This window comes from Zonotrichia albicollis, chromosome 5 (genome assembly GCF_047830755.1).
Source record: "Zonotrichia albicollis isolate bZonAlb1 chromosome 5, bZonAlb1.hap1, whole genome shotgun sequence".
NCBI classification, from domain to species: Eukaryota; Metazoa; Chordata; class Aves; order Passeriformes; family Passerellidae; genus Zonotrichia; species Zonotrichia albicollis.
In genome coordinates, this window is record NC_133823.1 from 69,093,163 (window position 1) to 69,110,890 (window position 17,728).

At 44.1% G+C, this 17,728-nt stretch overlaps 1 protein-coding gene across 11 annotated transcripts in view; it reads right to left on the bottom strand.

The window, feature by feature from the left end:
• JADE1 (jade family PHD finger 1) overlaps window positions 1–17,728 on the bottom strand; it is a 46,259-nt gene that overhangs the window by 11,243 nt on the left and 17,288 nt on the right. For all 11 annotated transcript variants that reach the window (XM_074541998.1, XM_074541997.1, XM_074541992.1 and 8 more), the window contains 4 exons: window positions 11,549–11,631; window positions 8,101–8,258; window positions 5,019–5,206; window positions 901–1,112 (listed from right to left, as the gene is read on the bottom strand). In XM_074541998.1, the coding sequence (XP_074398099.1) occupies window positions 901–1,112; window positions 5,019–5,206; window positions 8,101–8,258; window positions 11,549–11,631 (641 nt within the window). The remainder of the gene's footprint in view (window positions 1–900; window positions 1,113–5,018; window positions 5,207–8,100; window positions 8,259–11,548; window positions 11,632–17,728) is intronic.

Genomic DNA, 17,728 nt, shown 5'->3' on the forward strand with positions numbered 1-17,728 from the left:
TTATCACAGAATGCTGAGGTTGGAAGAGACCTCTAAGATCATCAAGTCCAACCTATGCCCTAATACTTCAACTATACTATAGCACCAAGTGCCATGTCCAGGCTTTTTAAACATGTACAGAGATGGTGATTCTAGCACCATGGGAAGAGCATTCCAGTACTTATTTTCTTGGTGAAGAGTTTTTTCCTGATATCCAACCTATACCTTCCCTGATGTAGCTTGAGACTGTGTCCTCTGGTTCTGTCAGTGCTGCCTGGTGGAAGAGACCAACCCTGGCTGTGTACAGCCTCCCTTCAGGAAGGTGTAGAGAGCAATAAGGTCACCCCTAAGCCTCCTCTTCTCCAGGCTAAGTAGCCTCAGTTCCTTCAAACGTTCCTCATAGGCTTTGTGTTCCAAGCCCCTCACAGCCTTGTTGCCCTTCTCTGGATGCACTAAAGCATCTCAACGTCCTTCCCAAACTGAGAGGCCAGAACTGGACACAGCACTCCAGGTGTGGCCTCACCAGCACTGAGTACAGGGGGAGATGACCTCCCTGCTCCTGCTGGCAACACAATTCCTAATGCAGGCCAGGATGCCATTGGCCTTCTTGGCCACCAAGGCACATTGCTGGTTCATATTCAACCAGCAATGTTTCCAAACACTGAATGACAATAGAAACTTGTTAAAGCTGGGAAGGAAGGACAGGCTGATGGGAAGGCACCTGCCAGAGTAAGAAGCATCCATGGGAACAGGCTAAAACTGTATATTTTACATTAAGAACATTTTTGAAGTACCACAGAAAGGTGACACACATCAGTGCTTCCTTAGCACAGTTCTCTGGAATAAACCCCACCTGTGTCCCTACTGATTGCCCTTTTTTAGAACATTTTGCTACCACCTGACACCGTGCTGCTGCCATACCTGGTGCACACAGATATTGCATTTGTCACAGAACACCATTTCATTGCCATCCTCTCCATCTGGAGACTGGCACACGTCACAGACGACGTCCTCGTCGTACTCGATGCCCAGCCCTTCCTCCGTCTCGATGGCGTGGCTCATGTTATCGTAGCAGCGCTGCTCAAACTCCTCCATCACCCTTTCCATGGTGTACTCATCCAGCTCCAGCATTCCTGAAAAACAGCAGCTGTTCACATACTTGAAGAAAAGAGTGATAACCATCATCACAACCAGCTCCACTTTGTTTCTGAACAGCCAATCCCCACGCAGACACGTTTCATTCCTGTTCCAGCATAAACCAGGGAAACTGTTAAAAAATGGCAAAGCTGTCTTATAACTGTATTAAACTAACAAAAGTGGAGTGTCCAAAATGTGCAAATTCCAAGAAAAACTTTCCAAGACTGAATCTGGCTTCCTGGTCTTGTTCTTATTTTTCCTTATGGGACAGCACTATGGCTTTTGCTCCAATTCTGCCACCCAGATGTTGACTCTTTGATGAAAGATTTGGAAGTATTTTTAACCAAATTATGGAGCAGGGGGAAAAAATCAATGACAAAATCTGCTATGATACTTGGAGGGAATCTGCAATTTCTAACAACAGTTGCTGGTTTATCACAAGTTCCAACCCCAACAAGATGCAATCCCAACTGAGGTCTCCATCAGAGCCTACAACAATAAATTGTTTTAAAAAGTGAAAAACTGTAATAAATGCAACATCAAAATATGGGACAATAACTAAATGCAATATCTAAACTGAAATTTCCTCTTTTCCAACATCATCCATCAGAAAATTATTCATGACACACAGTTACAGACCCATTATGTTGTGGTATTTTATAATTCAGATTTGTCTGGAAATTGAAAGGCCTCCCTTCTCAAGGAGCTCCCCCAGTTTATATCCTGGGCATGACCTTCTGTCATGGAGAACATCCCTTTGGTCAGTTTGGGTCACCTGTCCTGGCTGTGCTCCCTCCCAGTTGCTTTTGCTCACCTGCTCCCTGACAAAGCATGAAAGAAAAAAGGAAAGAACAAGGAAAAAAAAGCCCCTGATTTAGGACAGGAACAGACCCCAAAATATCAGTGTGTTATCAACACCATTCTCATTACAAATCCAAACCACATCACCTGGTAACAGCTACTGAGAAGAAATTAGCTCTATCCTAGCTGAAACTAGGACAAAGAGGAGACGGCAACCTCGGGATGGGTGTTTTAACAAGAAAACTCTCCTTTCAGCTTTCCCTGTGAAAAACTGAGCCAAAAAATCCCACAAAACAACGAATAAAAAAACTCTCTAGCTCCTCCAGATCAGAAGACAAACACTCCACAAAAGTACTTCCAGCTTCCCTCGCTGACAGGTAAATCCTTGCAGCAGGGATCAGTGCATCCCATGCTACCCAAACTGAGCAGTGAAAAGCAGCAAGAGGGAACATCCAAAATCCTGCTGATGAAAGGATTTTGCCCTGCAACCCAGAACCGCTGCACCAGCAAAGCAGATGATGGCAGGTTTTACACCAGCTTCCTACTGAATCCTATCTGCTCTCACTTTGTAAGTGACCCTTGGAGACGTGACTGACTGCCTGTGTTGAGTTTTTATGGTCCCCAGGATGAGGGAAGAGATGAATCTGATTCCATGCTCTCAGCCATGAAGGCTGATTGTTATATTATATTGTATTGTATTAATGCTATACTAAACTATCCTAAAGAAAGAGAAAGGATACAGACAGAAGGCTTAACAAGAATAAATGATGAAACTCATGACTGACTCCTTAGAGTCTGACACAGCTGATGGTGATTGGTCATTAAGTAAAAACAATTCATATGAAACCAATCAAACTTGCACCTCTTGGTAAACAATCTCCAACCACATTCCAAAGCAGCAAACACAGGAGAAGCAAATCAGATAATTATTTTTTACATTTTTCTCTCAGGCTTCTCAACTTCCCAGGAGAAGAAATCCTGGTGAAGGGATTTTTCAGAAAATACAGTGACAGGCCTGTGTTTTTGCAAGGGTTACAGAAAGGGGAGCAGGAGCTGCAGCTCCTGTTCAGATGCTTACAGACATCCTTTTACAACAACCACTGCATGTTCTCAGTACCTGAAGCACTCCTACAGGGATCAAAGGAAACACAGGGAACTCATGGCCCCAGGGACACCATAAGGAAGTGCTCCAGGTGCAGATCAGGAAGTAGCTCACTTTTCAAATGCCCATTTGTAGTATCTGCAGTGTGGAGTGTCTGACCAAGCACCCATGTATATCTTTCAAGACCCCCAACATACTGCCTGGTACTAACATGAGCATTTCCTTCCCTCTGCATACAGCAGAACTGAGTGGGTAATGATTTAGAGCAAACAAACCCCAAAAAACTACACCAAAACCTGAGATCCAACAAATTCTAGCTGTTCACTGTGCCATGTGCAGCATGTACCTTTAAAGGTTATGCTGGTGTAGCAGAATGGGGCTTCCTTGCAGAGGTACAAATCTGCCCCTCTTGTGCTGCTCACATCCCACTACAGGAGCCCTCATCTGGTTTTGGCAAAAAAACAGACAGACTGGATACCAAACAAACAATAAAAAGTAGATTTTTCCCCCAAGAAAAGCCAAGGGAACTTGCTGCTGCTGTTCTCCTGAAGATAACTGGAAAGGTAACCTAAACTCTGGAACCATAAACTGAAACCCTCTAAGCCCAACACTAAACCTGAGCAGGGCTGATGTGAGATCTGGAAAAAGGCCTGGCTTTTTTCAAGACATCATCTGTTTCTTTCATGTGTTGGTTTAGAATGAGAAACAGAATTATAAATGGTCATTTTGTGGTTTACCAATTCTTCAGCCATGCCAGCAATGGGCTCCAGCCAGGTAAAGCATGTTTGACTAAACTGCAGCCCAAAGCAGTTGCACATAGTATCTATGTGCAACAAAAGCAGGGAACTGCCACAGGGCCAAAACAAAAACCAAAGGTGTTCACCAACATGTCCAAACCTCTTCCTGGCACAGCATTTTCCCTCTGCCAAACAATGTTTTGGAACTACAGCACACAGTCACAGTGAGGCTTGGGAGCTCCCTCCAATAAATCAGCGCAGGAATTCCTCCCTGATCCATTCCTTGTGCCACTCAGCTGGCACAGATGCTCTAAAGCTGCCAAACAACTTGTCTTGCCTTCTCTGCACTGAACACCATGAGCTAAAATAATGAAATAGAACTACCTGGGAAAACTACCAGGGTGGTCTCTCTGATGCTCCCTTGGAGAACCAGGACGGCAAACTGGGAACTTTGTGAGATGGAAAGCAGTAAAGAAAAAAAACCAAAACATGTGACCAGATTCTGACCAGGTCTAAGCAGATACAACACAGGAGTTAACAACATCTATCTTAGGGCTTAATCACATCAGCTCTGCTCACATGATTACTACCTCCTCATACATCTACTACTTCTTCCCACTGCTGCCTGTGGAAACCCAGGGCACTGGGAATATTTCTCTGTCTGCTCTCGACTGTCCTGACCCCTAGGGCAGCACTGACTTTGACCCTCATTCATGGAGAAAGTTTCCTAAACTTCAAGACACACTAAAATCCACAAAAGTGTGAGATAGATTATAGAGAGTAGTGTTAAGTGTATCACTTAGCGAGAAATTTAAATTTTGGGATTTTTAGTATGCTGTAAATAGAAGCAAGATGGAGGGCACAGGGTGTCATCCTAAGTTTCTTCTTCATGGGTTTGGGCAGCATATTGGGTAGCACTGGGCAGAAAAGTCTGCATTGCACACTTCCAAAGATCAGTTACCAGGTTAAAAAGGAAAATAATTTAGGTGTCAGTTCTTAATTGGATACCTTATTCTTAAAAGACCTTGTAACAAGAGATTGTTGGCCATTTTGTGCTTTCTAATGAAAAGCTGCCAAACTCACAGTAATGAGACTGTTTTACTGGTAAGAAATAATAAACACCTGAGTACAAACACAAATTACTGTCTCAAGCGCCTTCAATCCAAACCCAAAAGAACCGACGACCGGTACCCCCTGAAATTATCCTTAAGGCTTCCAGCTTCAAAAAGAAACAAAAAGGCAGCAAATCCCTGAGTGCTCACCCATTTCTTTGAACTCCTCATTGGCCAGCTGCAGCCACGCCACGTCCACGTCGTTGAGGTCGTAGCGGCACACGCTGTCCGCCAGGGTCCGGATGTCCACGTAGCCCAGCTCCGGCGGCTCCGCGCCCGAGGACACGATGAATTTCCTGGGCCGCGTGAAGGTGACGGCTTTTGTCTCGGACACCACTCTGAAACAGACGAGGCAGGCAGCCGTGAGGAGTGCTGGGAGGCTCAGCTCTGCGAAATTCCACATTCTTTGCTCTAAGTGACCAACAAGCAGCAGCGGCAGCCACCTAACTGTCCTGGCAAACACCTGGCACCACTGAGGTGGGAAAACGGTTCCAGGCACTTCCAGAACTCATTGGGGTAAGAGTTTAACTGGAGTTGTCTAGAAATCCAATTCATTGCCAGAATTCTAAATAAAATTAAATATTAGAGAACAGAGCAGCGCTTGCTCTTACCTGAAATTCAAACTTTTAAAGCCAAAGCAGGGATGCTGTATTTACATAATGGCTGCCATATATACACACGGTAAACTCTGGTTTAAGACTTTTTTTTTTAACTAAAATACTGACCGTAAGAACATTCAAGGAAAAAATGAAAAAAAACATTTCTGGCTATCTCAGTAGAGGACATTGCCCTTTCTGTTAGCCAACAGCACACACTGACACTGAGCTTGGATGAAACCCACCTCACAACACAATTCCAGTCCCTCCAGGAGCAACAGCCACACTCCAAATGCCTGCCTCCTGCACTACCACTGGAGGTGAATTTTTGGGGTGCTGGTGCCAAAAGGGAGGAGATTGCACCACCCTGTGTTGCCACAACTCTCTGCTGGGAACAGCCTAAACCCCACCAGGAGCAGGACAGCCTCCATACCTACCCCTCTATTCTGTCCCCAGTGTGTTAACTCCCAGCAGAAACCCTGATCTGCTGCTGCTGCTGTATTTGCACACAGATCTCTGTAAATCCTCTACTAATTTCAGTCACGCACATCCCTCAAGCTTCCCCTCTTCTAGCTTATTTCAGAGAAACGGTGAGCAAGAGCCAAATGCTGAATTTGGAGCTTCTGAGGTGTTGTGAAAAATACAAATGTGAATGGCCTTGCCAGCCTAGCTGCGCTGCCCAAACTGTTTCTGGTCATATTGCAGAGTGTTCAAGGGTTACAGACTACTGTGTCTTCACAGAGAATGCACTTTAAACTGGGCACTTCTCTATCATAAATTCCTTCCTGAGCACCTCTCTGTGAAAACCATAACCTCTGGGCAGCACCTTGCCACAGCAGTGGCACAGAAGAAACAAGCACAGTGACTCTGACCTCAAAACAATTCCCTTTCCTGGCTTTATTTCTGCTAGAAAGAAGTTAAAAAAAAGGCAACCTTTACTACACACTGAAAGCCATTGAGCTGAATTGTCATTCTGAGCACATGTTCACAGTGAATCTCCACACAGCCTCACTTCTGTCTCCTGCTCCTCTGCCCTCACCAGTCATGGCCTTTTATTCACTGCTATGTTCTCCCCGTACAGCCTTGGCTCTATGATCTGCCTATTGCTTATTCCATGTACAGAACCACCCCTTTCCCTCTCAAACTCACAAGTGTTCCTACACTCCAGCAGCACCAGGGCAGCGCTCTCTGAGTGTTCTGTGGGGGAGCAAAGAGAACAATACCCAGGCATCAAACGGCCCCTGTGACCAGCTAGGACTACCCAAGAAATCAAGGAGTGGTGCCTGCTGTGCCAATACCTACCCCTGTGCTGCCTTCTTTCCCTGCCTCTCACCATCTTAAACTTGGGCCAACAGCTCTATTGCCTTTGGCAGAGAACAGCTCTCTCCCAAATGAGTACCTGGGCCTGCTATAGCCACCAAAGCCCCTCCTGACAGACACAGGGCACGGATCCCCTGGGAGATTTTTCCTCAGGAGTGTGTGGCCCTCCCACAGCCTTGGGAGGTGCTGAAAGAGGAAATCAGAGAGGAGCAGGCAGTGTGAGTGCACATGTACAGTGTGCGTGTGTGTGTCTCTGCAGGGACTGGGACAGCTCAGTGTGGAGCAGGGAAAGGGTTCCCATCTCCTGCACTGCAGAGCAGAGGGCAAAATGCCACCTTGTCCTTGGAGCTCCAGGTCCAATCCTTCAGAAGAAGGATGGACAGATTTCCCAGATGTGCAGGTTAGCCCCTCCTAGTGGGGCTCTCTGCAGGTGGCTGCACAGAAGAAAATCAACACAAACTTTCCTGAGGCCCCCTTCATCCAAGGCTAAAGCTGGCAGATACAGACCTTACAAGAAGCAATCAGTGCTCCATCATCACAATGTTTTTGCTGTGTATCAAGGACTGAGCTGCTGTGGTCCCACCAGCAGTGGTGGGTTGTTTGGTAATGCCTTATGGGCCAGCCTGGACTGACTCAAAGAGATCTAGAATGATTAAATGGCAAAAATCCTTGCTCTTATTTTCTCCAATCCCTACTAAGCATAAAATGGGCTGCAGCACACTCCTGCCCTTAGGACTGCAATGTTTAATTTGAAACAGGAAATAGTATCTATGTGCAACAAACATGGCAAGGAAAATAAGGGGCTTTTGGATAAGAGCTAGAAAATCTCACATTATTTAGTTACATGAACATCTGGATGGTTTTTAAAACAGTTGAAATGTTGCACAATCAATTTCTAAGGTTAATAAAAGAAATCACAAAAAAACCCTATGAAAACAAAATAAATGCTGTGTTTTCTCTAGCCCTTAAGCCTGGTTTGTCCAACTGTTCCTTGAAAAGAACCTATGGCTTGGAAATAAGCAGAAGGAACACCAGCCAAGGGCTCTTCCAGCAATGATAAGTGAGCTCAAGTCTGGCTTAAAAATAGAAGCTATTTTTAATGCTCTCTCATCACATCCCATTGCCAAAAACAGTCCTTTGACATTTGTGTTCCACATGGGCAGAACAGGCCTGACTCTTGACCTCTCTGACCATTCCAAAAGGTGATTCCAGGTTCATCTCTGAGAACCAAGACCTTCCTGTGCAACAAAGCTCAGGAAGCCAAGGCAATGCAGCACAAACATGTGTGTATTTATTCCCATTCCTCCAAATGGTACCTGGCTACTGGTTCTGGGATGGTCCCTGGGCTAACAGGCACCTGAACTCCCTTTTCCCACTCCTGCCTCCAGGGATCTGCCAGCACATAGTACTCGTCAGGGTTCAGCTGGAAGGAGTCATGTAACTTCATGGCAGTGATCAGGTCCGTTCTGAACACCTGCAAAGAGAGGGACCAAGAGAGAAAAACAAAAAACAGAGACACTGACATTTGATATTGAGCATTGACAGCTTCAGGGTAACACAAGGGCACTGTGCCACCAGCCCACTGCAGAACAGGGATTGGCTTCATGGCAGGGAAAGGGGTGGCTGAGGGCACAAACACTGACTGCATGATTTCCCCTAACTGCACTACACGTCCTGCAGCTCCTCCTGCACTGCACACTTGCTCTAAAAGGTGTTACTCGCTTTCATCTCCATACTGGCTGCAATAAAAGCTGCAGGAGCTCCAAGCAGCACAAAAAAAAAAAAAAAGATTCATTTTTGCTCCCAGGCTTTTTGGAATTTTCTTTTTTAAATTATTGGAGCTCTGACTCATACCAAGACATTCTAGAAATTCCCTGTGGTAGAAATCAAGGCATGACTCTACCATGACCAGCCTCAAGAGGAAATTCTAAGAAGATGACTCTTTGTGCAAGTACTTATAAAAATAACTCAAAAGATAAAAAATAAAACCAAACTGGAATTCTGGAGGCAGCTCCCCATTCAGCACAGCTATTTATTCAATCAGCTCCAGACACCTCTGTGTCACAGCTGTAATTTTCCTTTGCACAGGCATCAAGCTCTAAAGCCAGCAGGATGTTTAGCAACCTGTGGGTTAGCAGCCACCAACAAGCAGCCATGCTGTCTTCAACAAGGCACAGAATGAAATAAAAAAGTGATTCACTCCTGTGGCAGCTTCAGCCAAGTGCTGCTATCACAGGCATCCCAGCTACAAGCCTGCACTTGCTGGCACGAGTTCCAACCCTTCCCACCCCCTGCTCCCTGCAAAAGGCAAGGCCCTCCTCACCTCCACAACACTAATTTCTAACTACTCCATGCCTCATTCAAAGGAGAGGGTTAAAAAGCAAGGTGACAACAAGATTAGCACCACCAGGACAAGAAGATGACAGGTAGAGCTCTCTGCAGACTTCTCAGTCAGTGGTGGTCAGAACCAGCATCCACAGAGCCCCACACTGCAGCTACAGCAGAAAAAACTCTGGATTTTCAGGGCAGTGCTCTTGGACTCCTTATGAGGCTGCTCAGGGGGCAAAGTGAGCCATCCTCCCAGCCCCAGAGCAATGGCCATGCTGCCACCTCAGCCCCAGCCCGCTGCTGTGTGGCTGAGGCAGAACCAGATGTGCACAGACAGCAACCCAGGCAGCCACTTCCATCACCCACCACCCACACACCTGAAAACCCAGGATTTTTGGGAAGCATTTTAGTCTATCTGATGGCTAATTACACTTCTGACAATGTTTTTCAAGTGTGATTTGCCTTGCCACATCTCAAAACCTCTCCTCCCTCCCAACACACACATACTGTCCCACTTCTGTCTACATATGTTTCTGTTTCTACTCTGGTTTTGTCATTAAAATAGCATCAAATCATGACATTTTTCTTAACACTTGTCTTGACATGTTCAGGAAAAACTGCCAACATTAAAAAGTAAAGAAAAAGATTGCCATACGAAGAACAGGGTGAATGCTGGTAATGAAATATAATGAGATGTTTAAAACAATTAAATTACGAGTCCTGTGAGGCTTCAATCAAGAAATGAAAAGTAAGCCACAAAGTAAATGGGCTCACAAAACAAACAAGCACAGCTGGCCAGGGGATTCTGCACTTTTAAGTGATTTGACTTAAAGCAATCAAAAGTCAAATTAAGAGAAGACTAAAAATATAAAATGGGACACAAATCTTGCTCAATCTCAGAGCCAAAATAACTCAGGCTCTTGGATAAATTTGTCACAGAACTCCCTCAGAAGCAAAGCTAATGCAGCACCTGACAGCCAAGAAACTCCTTTCCCAGGCCAGTGGCCCCATGACACCATTCTTTCTGCTCTGGCTGCTGATGCAATCAGAGTGCCTGGAGGAAAGCAGAGCTTACAGAAGTGCTGGCTCTCAGAAGCACTGAACACTTCAAAGCTAAAGGGTGAAACCCTGGCCACGCTGAAGTCAGTGGGAATTCTGCCACCAAGTTCAATGAGCCCAGGATTTCACCCAGGGAGTCCCTGAGTGTCACTTTGCTGCCAGCAGTGAGCAGGGACAGAGCAGGGGGGAGAGGCTGGGGAGCAGAGCTAAAGGGAAGCACAAGGGAAGCTCATCCAGACTGAGAAAACAGGAGAGAACAGCACAAAACTGCAGAGATTCCGACAGCAAAAGGTAAGGGAGAGGAGAAAGCAGAAGCACACAAAAAACCCAACAGCAAGACTCCTAATTATCTCAGATGATTTCTTGATAGCCTTTCACAAGGTGATTCTCAAAAGGAGGTATAAGGGGCTACTTCTAAGAGAGGCATGAAAGGTAACTAAGGAAAACAAACCTATTGTAAACAAGAATAAATTCACCAGGGATCTCCACATTGGCAAAACAAAAGGTCTTTTAACAGCCAACAAGCAAAGGAGTTTGGAAACCACCAGTACTAGGCACAGTTCACACTGAATGGCATTCTCCTGGTGAAAACTCTTCTCTGAGACTCAGGTACACTGTCATTAGGGAGATTAATAAAGCACTTTTTCCTCAACACCACCCACTAATGTGTAAGGAATACATGTCCTGGGCAAGTGCAATAAATGAGAAATTCCATTCCCCCAGAGCTAATCCTTTCTTTGCAGCTTCTACAAAGTCTGCAGTGTAGTATTTTGCCTGAAGCCAGGAAGATTCAGCAAGAACATTTCCAAAGAAATGGATCACATTTTGTGTGTTACTAACAGCTGATCCAACCTGGAAAGTTCAAAGATTTTTATCTCCCCTGATAGCATTTCTTCAAAGCACTAGACGAGACAGAACTGTCAGGAAGCAGACTTCTAGTTTGACAAGCACTTTAGCAAAGATCACACACACAGAGCCCCAGTACAAACTATGAAATAAATGCACCTAATGTAAATTTCCACTGTTCACAAATCAAGCTGCAAATAAACCCCGATGCCTAAAATAGCACAAGAAAGACTCTGCAGCTATGCTGAATGGGTGTCAGACTACAACAAAATTCACAGATAGAAACTGGTGCTGGCAGGAGCTGTGCCAACAGCTGAACTCTCTAATCTTCGGGGCAGGGGGGAGAGGGGAAGAAGGGGTGAGGGAGGGGAAGTATGTGCCAGCCAAAATGTAGAGAGGGAAAAGAATTTTAAAAATAAAAAAAAGTAAATGAGAAAAAAGGGATCCATTACCAGAAAAGATGGATGGATATATTGTGTGTACAAGCACTTTGAGAGATGTAACAAAATGCAAGCTAAATTCCAGAAATACCTCAGAAGGTTTCCGGTCCTCATCTCTGGAGCACGAAGTCCTGCGACGCTGAGATCTGGAATGCTGGGACCAGGTAGACAGACCTAGGATACAGAAATGATAATTTGCAGGCTTCTGTGACAAACCCCCAGGAAACTCTTTCAAAAGCTACTCAATCCTGATTTTCTGTGGTCACTCTCCTGGGTGTGTTCTGTTTCCCATTTCCCAGCTGAGGTGTGCCTGTCCTGGCTGCACTGCACTTACCTGCCTTCCACCCAGCATTCCAAAAAAGCCACTTCAGAGCATCCTTCCCCCTGAGCATCAATAAATGACTTCCTGCAGATTAATAACTGACCAGGAGCTCTGCCAACAGCCTGGGATGTACTCTTTGAAGCTAATGTCCTAGATAGCTACACTGGTTACCTGATTTCTGCTGCAAAATGAAGCACACTGCCACACACGCACAGCAGAGCCCACAGAACAAGCTGTTGTTTCTTCTCCCCAGCAAATCTCCCAGTGTGGCTGCATGATTTTTGTCTGCGTAATTATTCACTACATTCCAAACAAATTATACCTTTTTGCCTTGAAAGTGTTTGACAGAGTCTCTGTCAGCTTTCAGAAATATTGTAACAGGAGGGAAGGAAAAAGAGAAAGAATCTGCACTCCTCTGACAAGATAGAGCTTTGACACCAGAATGTATTATACCTGCGCAAATCAACCAATTTCAACACAGTGAGATTCACGGGTACAGCAGGCATTTTCCACTGCCAACTACACAGCAGCAATGAAAATAAAAAGCCAATAAATCTTTCTGGGTTGCAGAGATGAAGGACTTGTACTAGGTCTATCTGATAGGGAAGCTAAGTCCTATGTCATTAACTCAGAATTTGCAGATCTGGACATTAATTGTAGACAAATTGAAGCAAACTGATGCAAAAGGCTTCCCACACTGCTCATTCCTTCACTGTCTGTGCATAAACATGGTAGGAGTAAAATGGGTAAGGCTACAGTCTGCAAGAGCAGCACAACCTCACACCAGCCCACAGAAACCTCTCGAGGATCAGAAAGACAGGATGGGATAAGTTCTCTATTAAAAATGTTAGAAAACCATTGTAGAAGTGAAGTAGCTGTTCAACATTTTCATTGGAAAGGTATGACTGAAAACATTTTGGTTTTAGTTATCTGTTTGTCTTCTCTTTTCAGTTAGTGATACATTAAGTAATCTGCCCTGATAAAACCTCTCTGGAACACAGCAATGAATAACAGACATTACACAGAATGTGCATAATGGTCAAAATTGATGCAATGTTCCCAGGAAATAGCTAAAAATCTTATCTCTCAAGGTAAGAATATAGAGAGGATGCTTTAAAGTAAATATTTGTGTTTTAATATAAGAGACAGTGAAGTTATTGGCACTCTTCCCTCTTTCTATGAAGGGGAAAAAAAGAAAGAAAAATAATAACTGACTGCCATTTATTAAAAGCCAGACTTCCAAGATCATTTAACTACCAATTGTTCCCTTGAAAACTGAAGAAGAAACACAAGCAGGAGTACAAACTTCTTGTGAGAATCCTATCAGACCATCCTCAAACTCTCCTTAAGGTGTCAGAAGGGAATAAGTAAAATCCCTCACAAAAACTCTGAGATGTACAGCTAAAATGCATGACAAAAAATCCAGATTTATTTCCTGTAATGCAGCAATGTAAATATTAACATTTTAACACTCAGACAGAAGTGATTTCTTTAATCAACAGCCTCCCTAGAAGACACAGAGCACATACACACCCACACAGATTACTATTCAGTTCTCATGGGTTCTGATATTTTCCATTGGCAAGACATTAATATCTGGCCAGCTAGCTGCCACAAGTCAGCACCTGGAAATTTCCAGTTCTTTTGTGGATCTGAGTGGTTTTGTACACTGTTGGACCTGGGAGAGAGAGCCTGCTCACAAGAGAAAGAATCAGGAACAACAAATTGTATTGGCAAGGTGTGTTTGATTCAAGTTTTGGTGAGTATTGTAAATGCAGGCAACCCCAGCAAGGAGAGAGAATGATGCATCTGACTCCATCTTATCAGAAGGCTAATCTATTACTTTATTATGCTGTGTTATATTAAATAATACTACACTAAACTATACTAAAGAATACAGAAAGGATACTTACAGAAGGCTAAAAAGATAATAATGAAAACTCATTACTCTCTCCAGAGTCCCAGCACAGCTTGGCCCTGATTGGCCAATGAGTGAAAACAACCCACAGCAGAATGCAATGGAACAATCACCTGTGGGTAAACAATGTCCAAACACATTCCACATGAGCACAACACAGGAGAAACAAATGAGATAAGAATTGTTTTTCTTTTCTCTGAGGCTTCTCAGCTTCCCAGGAGAAAAACCCTGGGTGAAAGAATCCTGTTCAGGGAATGTGAATGCCACGGGTGAGAGATGAGTCTGGAGGCTTTAACACAGCTGTTCCCAAGTAAGGCAAGCATCTGGCAAAATTAGTCTAGTGGCAGTGTGATGTACTTCTGGGTCTTTACCAGTGTCCTTTAATTCAGCTCTGATGACAGCTGATCATAAACTGAATTAAAAAAGAGTATGGGCAGCTTTTTCCAGGTCTCTCTCATGCCACAAAGAAGCTACAAAGGTGAGGAGTAAGCCAATCCCTGCCATATCACCCATCTCCATTTCCTCACTGTGTCATCTTACACATCAGAACAAGTGTCTTAAATGCACCCTTCTGTGTCCATGTACACAAGGGTTTGGTCACTGGATTAATTAACTGTTCCACGTTTCACAAAAGGGCAACTAACTCTTATCATCAAAACTACAGGAGCTTCACTTTAGAGGATTTTTTAAGTGGTGTATGAAAGCACACTACGTAAAACTTCCATGCTTAAGAGACAAGTCAAACACAGCCAGCCTTCCTCAGCATTTATTATAATGAGGGTTTTTTTTCCGCTGAATAAGGAAAGAAAGTTTCTCAGGTAGTTCTGTAACAGCCTCTTCCTTGCACACAACACTGGTGAACTCACAGTGGAAACACTGTTACTGAAGGGGCTGCTGGATTTTTCTGAGCAGTGCAAACTACATAATGCTAGGAGAAAATAGTGGAAGAATTCCTCATGGGACTGAGGTTTTACTACACACTGCAGCTAGCAGATGACCTTTGGCAAGGGCTCCACGTCAATAGGGAAAACATTTACTCACTGAATAAACAAAGCCAGACTGTAAGCCTTGAATTCAGATTCAAACCAGCACCACTGCTTAGACAAGAAAGGAAGAAATTGAAAGAGCCAGCCAAATGACAGCAAAATATCCAGCCCATAAGAGTATTGAATTTAACTACTTCTGAAATCCCAAACAGAGTTTCAATTCTGCTTCCATCAAAGCTAATGGGAAAATGTCACTGTCTTCACCAGTGCCAAGCCCAAGGCACTGAATTTCCCAAAGCCCTCATTAATAAGCCATCCACCCACTCTGCCTACACCAATAGAAGTGCAGGAGGAAAATTTAGGATGTTATTTGTCTATTAAGCATCCTTGCCATATTTTCAGACTTAATCCAGCAAAGGGACCTCACTGAAAGCAGCAATTCACAGCCCATTACACCTCCTTCAGTGGTTACTGATCTGATTTGTACATCTGAGTGCATGCAGAACCACCCCTGGATTATACAGAAGGCAGAATCTACTCTGGTCAAAACAAAACACAGGATTTTAAGAAAAAAAAACAGCTCTTCTGTACTGTAATAAGCACATGAACCTAGCTCAGTGATTTCAGGAAGATTCCAGACACTTCACCAAAATCATTACCTTCCATAAAGTATCCAAAATCACTGCGTTCATCAAGTTTTAAGAGTACTAGCCCTAGTCCCAAACTGGATTAGGATCACCAAGACTAGAAAAGCACCTAAAGATCAAGACAAGAGTTAAACTCTGTTATGGTAAAACAGAATTAATTTTTTTTCAAAAATCGTAAGGCAAGTCTGAATCACTGGGATTTGGAAGATATAAAAGTTGTGTAAGATACCATTATATACCTCATGGGATGAATGAGTTTCTCAGCAGATGGAAAAACAGTGAGATGTTAAGAGAGCCCATGCTACCATAAGCCATGTGAGAAACAGTAAATATGAAAAATACACAAGTCCAAGGCATGAAGCCAAATACAGACATCCAAAACATGCATTTCCATCATTGTTTAGACATCAGAGATAAAAGGGATCTTATTAAGAGTTACATGAATGGATGAACACAGCAGCCTACTGAGCATCATCACTCTAGGAGAGAGACCAAGATTATTTGGATTCTCTCACAGTTCAGATTCTTTCAGATAACCAAGGTGTTTGTGTGTTTTAAAAGGATTTCATCACTGAGAACAAAGGGAGAGGGATCCTACTCCTCTTACCTGCTCTTAGTTCTCCTTTTGCATTTATCTACTTAAAGGAAAAAAGCAAAAAGGAATCCCAAAGCATGAAAAAGGTGTCATCCTCAGCAAGGGAGGCAGAGCTCTAACACACCACTGGTGCTGCAAAGGATTTCTCAGACTCAAAGAGGAATTTTTTTCTGTTCCCCAAAGCTGCTATGAACACTTCACACTGTAAATACAGTGTTCTTATAATACTGCCACGGGGTGTATGTAACACACACGCCTCCTGATAATAAAAGAAAGCAATCAAGGAGTGTGCATTCTTTTTCCCCACTTGTGAAGAACACAGGCTTCCCAAAAGGAAAAACTTAATCAATTTTAACTGCATCATTTTATTAAATGATCTGTCAAGAATACGTTTTCATCCCAAGGAAAAAAAAAATCCAATCAAAACAGAAAATTGCTTGGAACCAATAAAACAATTCAAAGCCTCGGGGATTCTACCCCACAACTAATACACTGCTCAGCATGAGCAGAGAAGTCTCAGCTATTAGGTATCATGCACAAGGCTGTTGTAAAGCCACCTGTGAGGCACCCAGCTGTGTCCCTGCAGAACTACCTGCTGCTGCAGCCTTGAACACTTCAAAGCCTCACTTCTTTACACTTCTCCCACGGTAAATCCACTGCTGCTCCCCTGCTCCAGCAGGCAGCACGACACAGCAAAGCAGCCCTGACACAGATCCATGTCTGCCTGTCACTCCTGCTTAGCACCAGCCCTTGCAGATGCCTGTGCTGCTCTGCAGCTCACTCTGAGACCAACGAGGTGCTGCTGCCAACGCTGTCACAAAGATCTACAGCCCGGGGAGAAAACAGAGGTGCTCAATCTCTCCATTTAGTGCTGGCCCACAGCTCCTGACAGCAGCATCTCTGTGCCACGTAGAAATATCTCCCTGCTTGGACTCAAATTCCAGCACAAAGCAAACAGAAGCAAAAACTATTCTGGGGGCAGTTTCCACTGTGTTAGGCACAGAAGGAGCTGGCTGGGCCGAAGTCTTCAGAAAGCAGCATGCAAGCAAACACCACCTAAGACAGCATTTCACAAAGCCAAATTTCCTTTCTCACTTTCCTGGTGCTGGAGGGCTTGCCCATCTATCTTCCTTATCTTTATAGCACATTATAATACAATAATCTCATCCAAGATCAAAACACAAGAAGCAATAGCCTTTTATCTCTTGTCAACAGCAATGCTCCTTGAAATTCACTATCAGCTGACGACTCCCCAGTTGCAGCTGCTGAACAACGTGTGGATCCATGAGATCTCTGCAGTGCTTTACAGCACCACAGCACAAGTGCTCAGTCTCTGACACACCTAATGAGCCATCCCTGCAGCTCCCTGCCACAGCACTTTAACACAAGTTGCCACCTGTCATCCCTTTCCTCAGCAGCACGGATTTGAGCTTTAGCATCTCACAGAACACACACAGCACACATCACTCTTATAACAGTCTGGAATCCTTGACCTCATCTTCTTTTTCAGCACAAGACCCAAGTGCCACTCGAGCCCCAGACCAATTCCCATGGTAGCAATGTTTTACCATAAGTTTTAAATCAAGTTTACCACAGGTTATCAAAGTCAATTTGAGCACCTCCCATTCACAGGCTGATAACATGATGCTGTCAAGGCCTTGAAACTCCAGTGGACTTAGGTGTACTTAATCTAGCAGTCTTGTAGAGAAAAATGAATGTGCCTCTCCAAAAATGAATCATGGCATCACAGAATGTGCTGAGCTGGAAGGGACCCACCAGGATCATGGAGTCTGACTCCTGGCC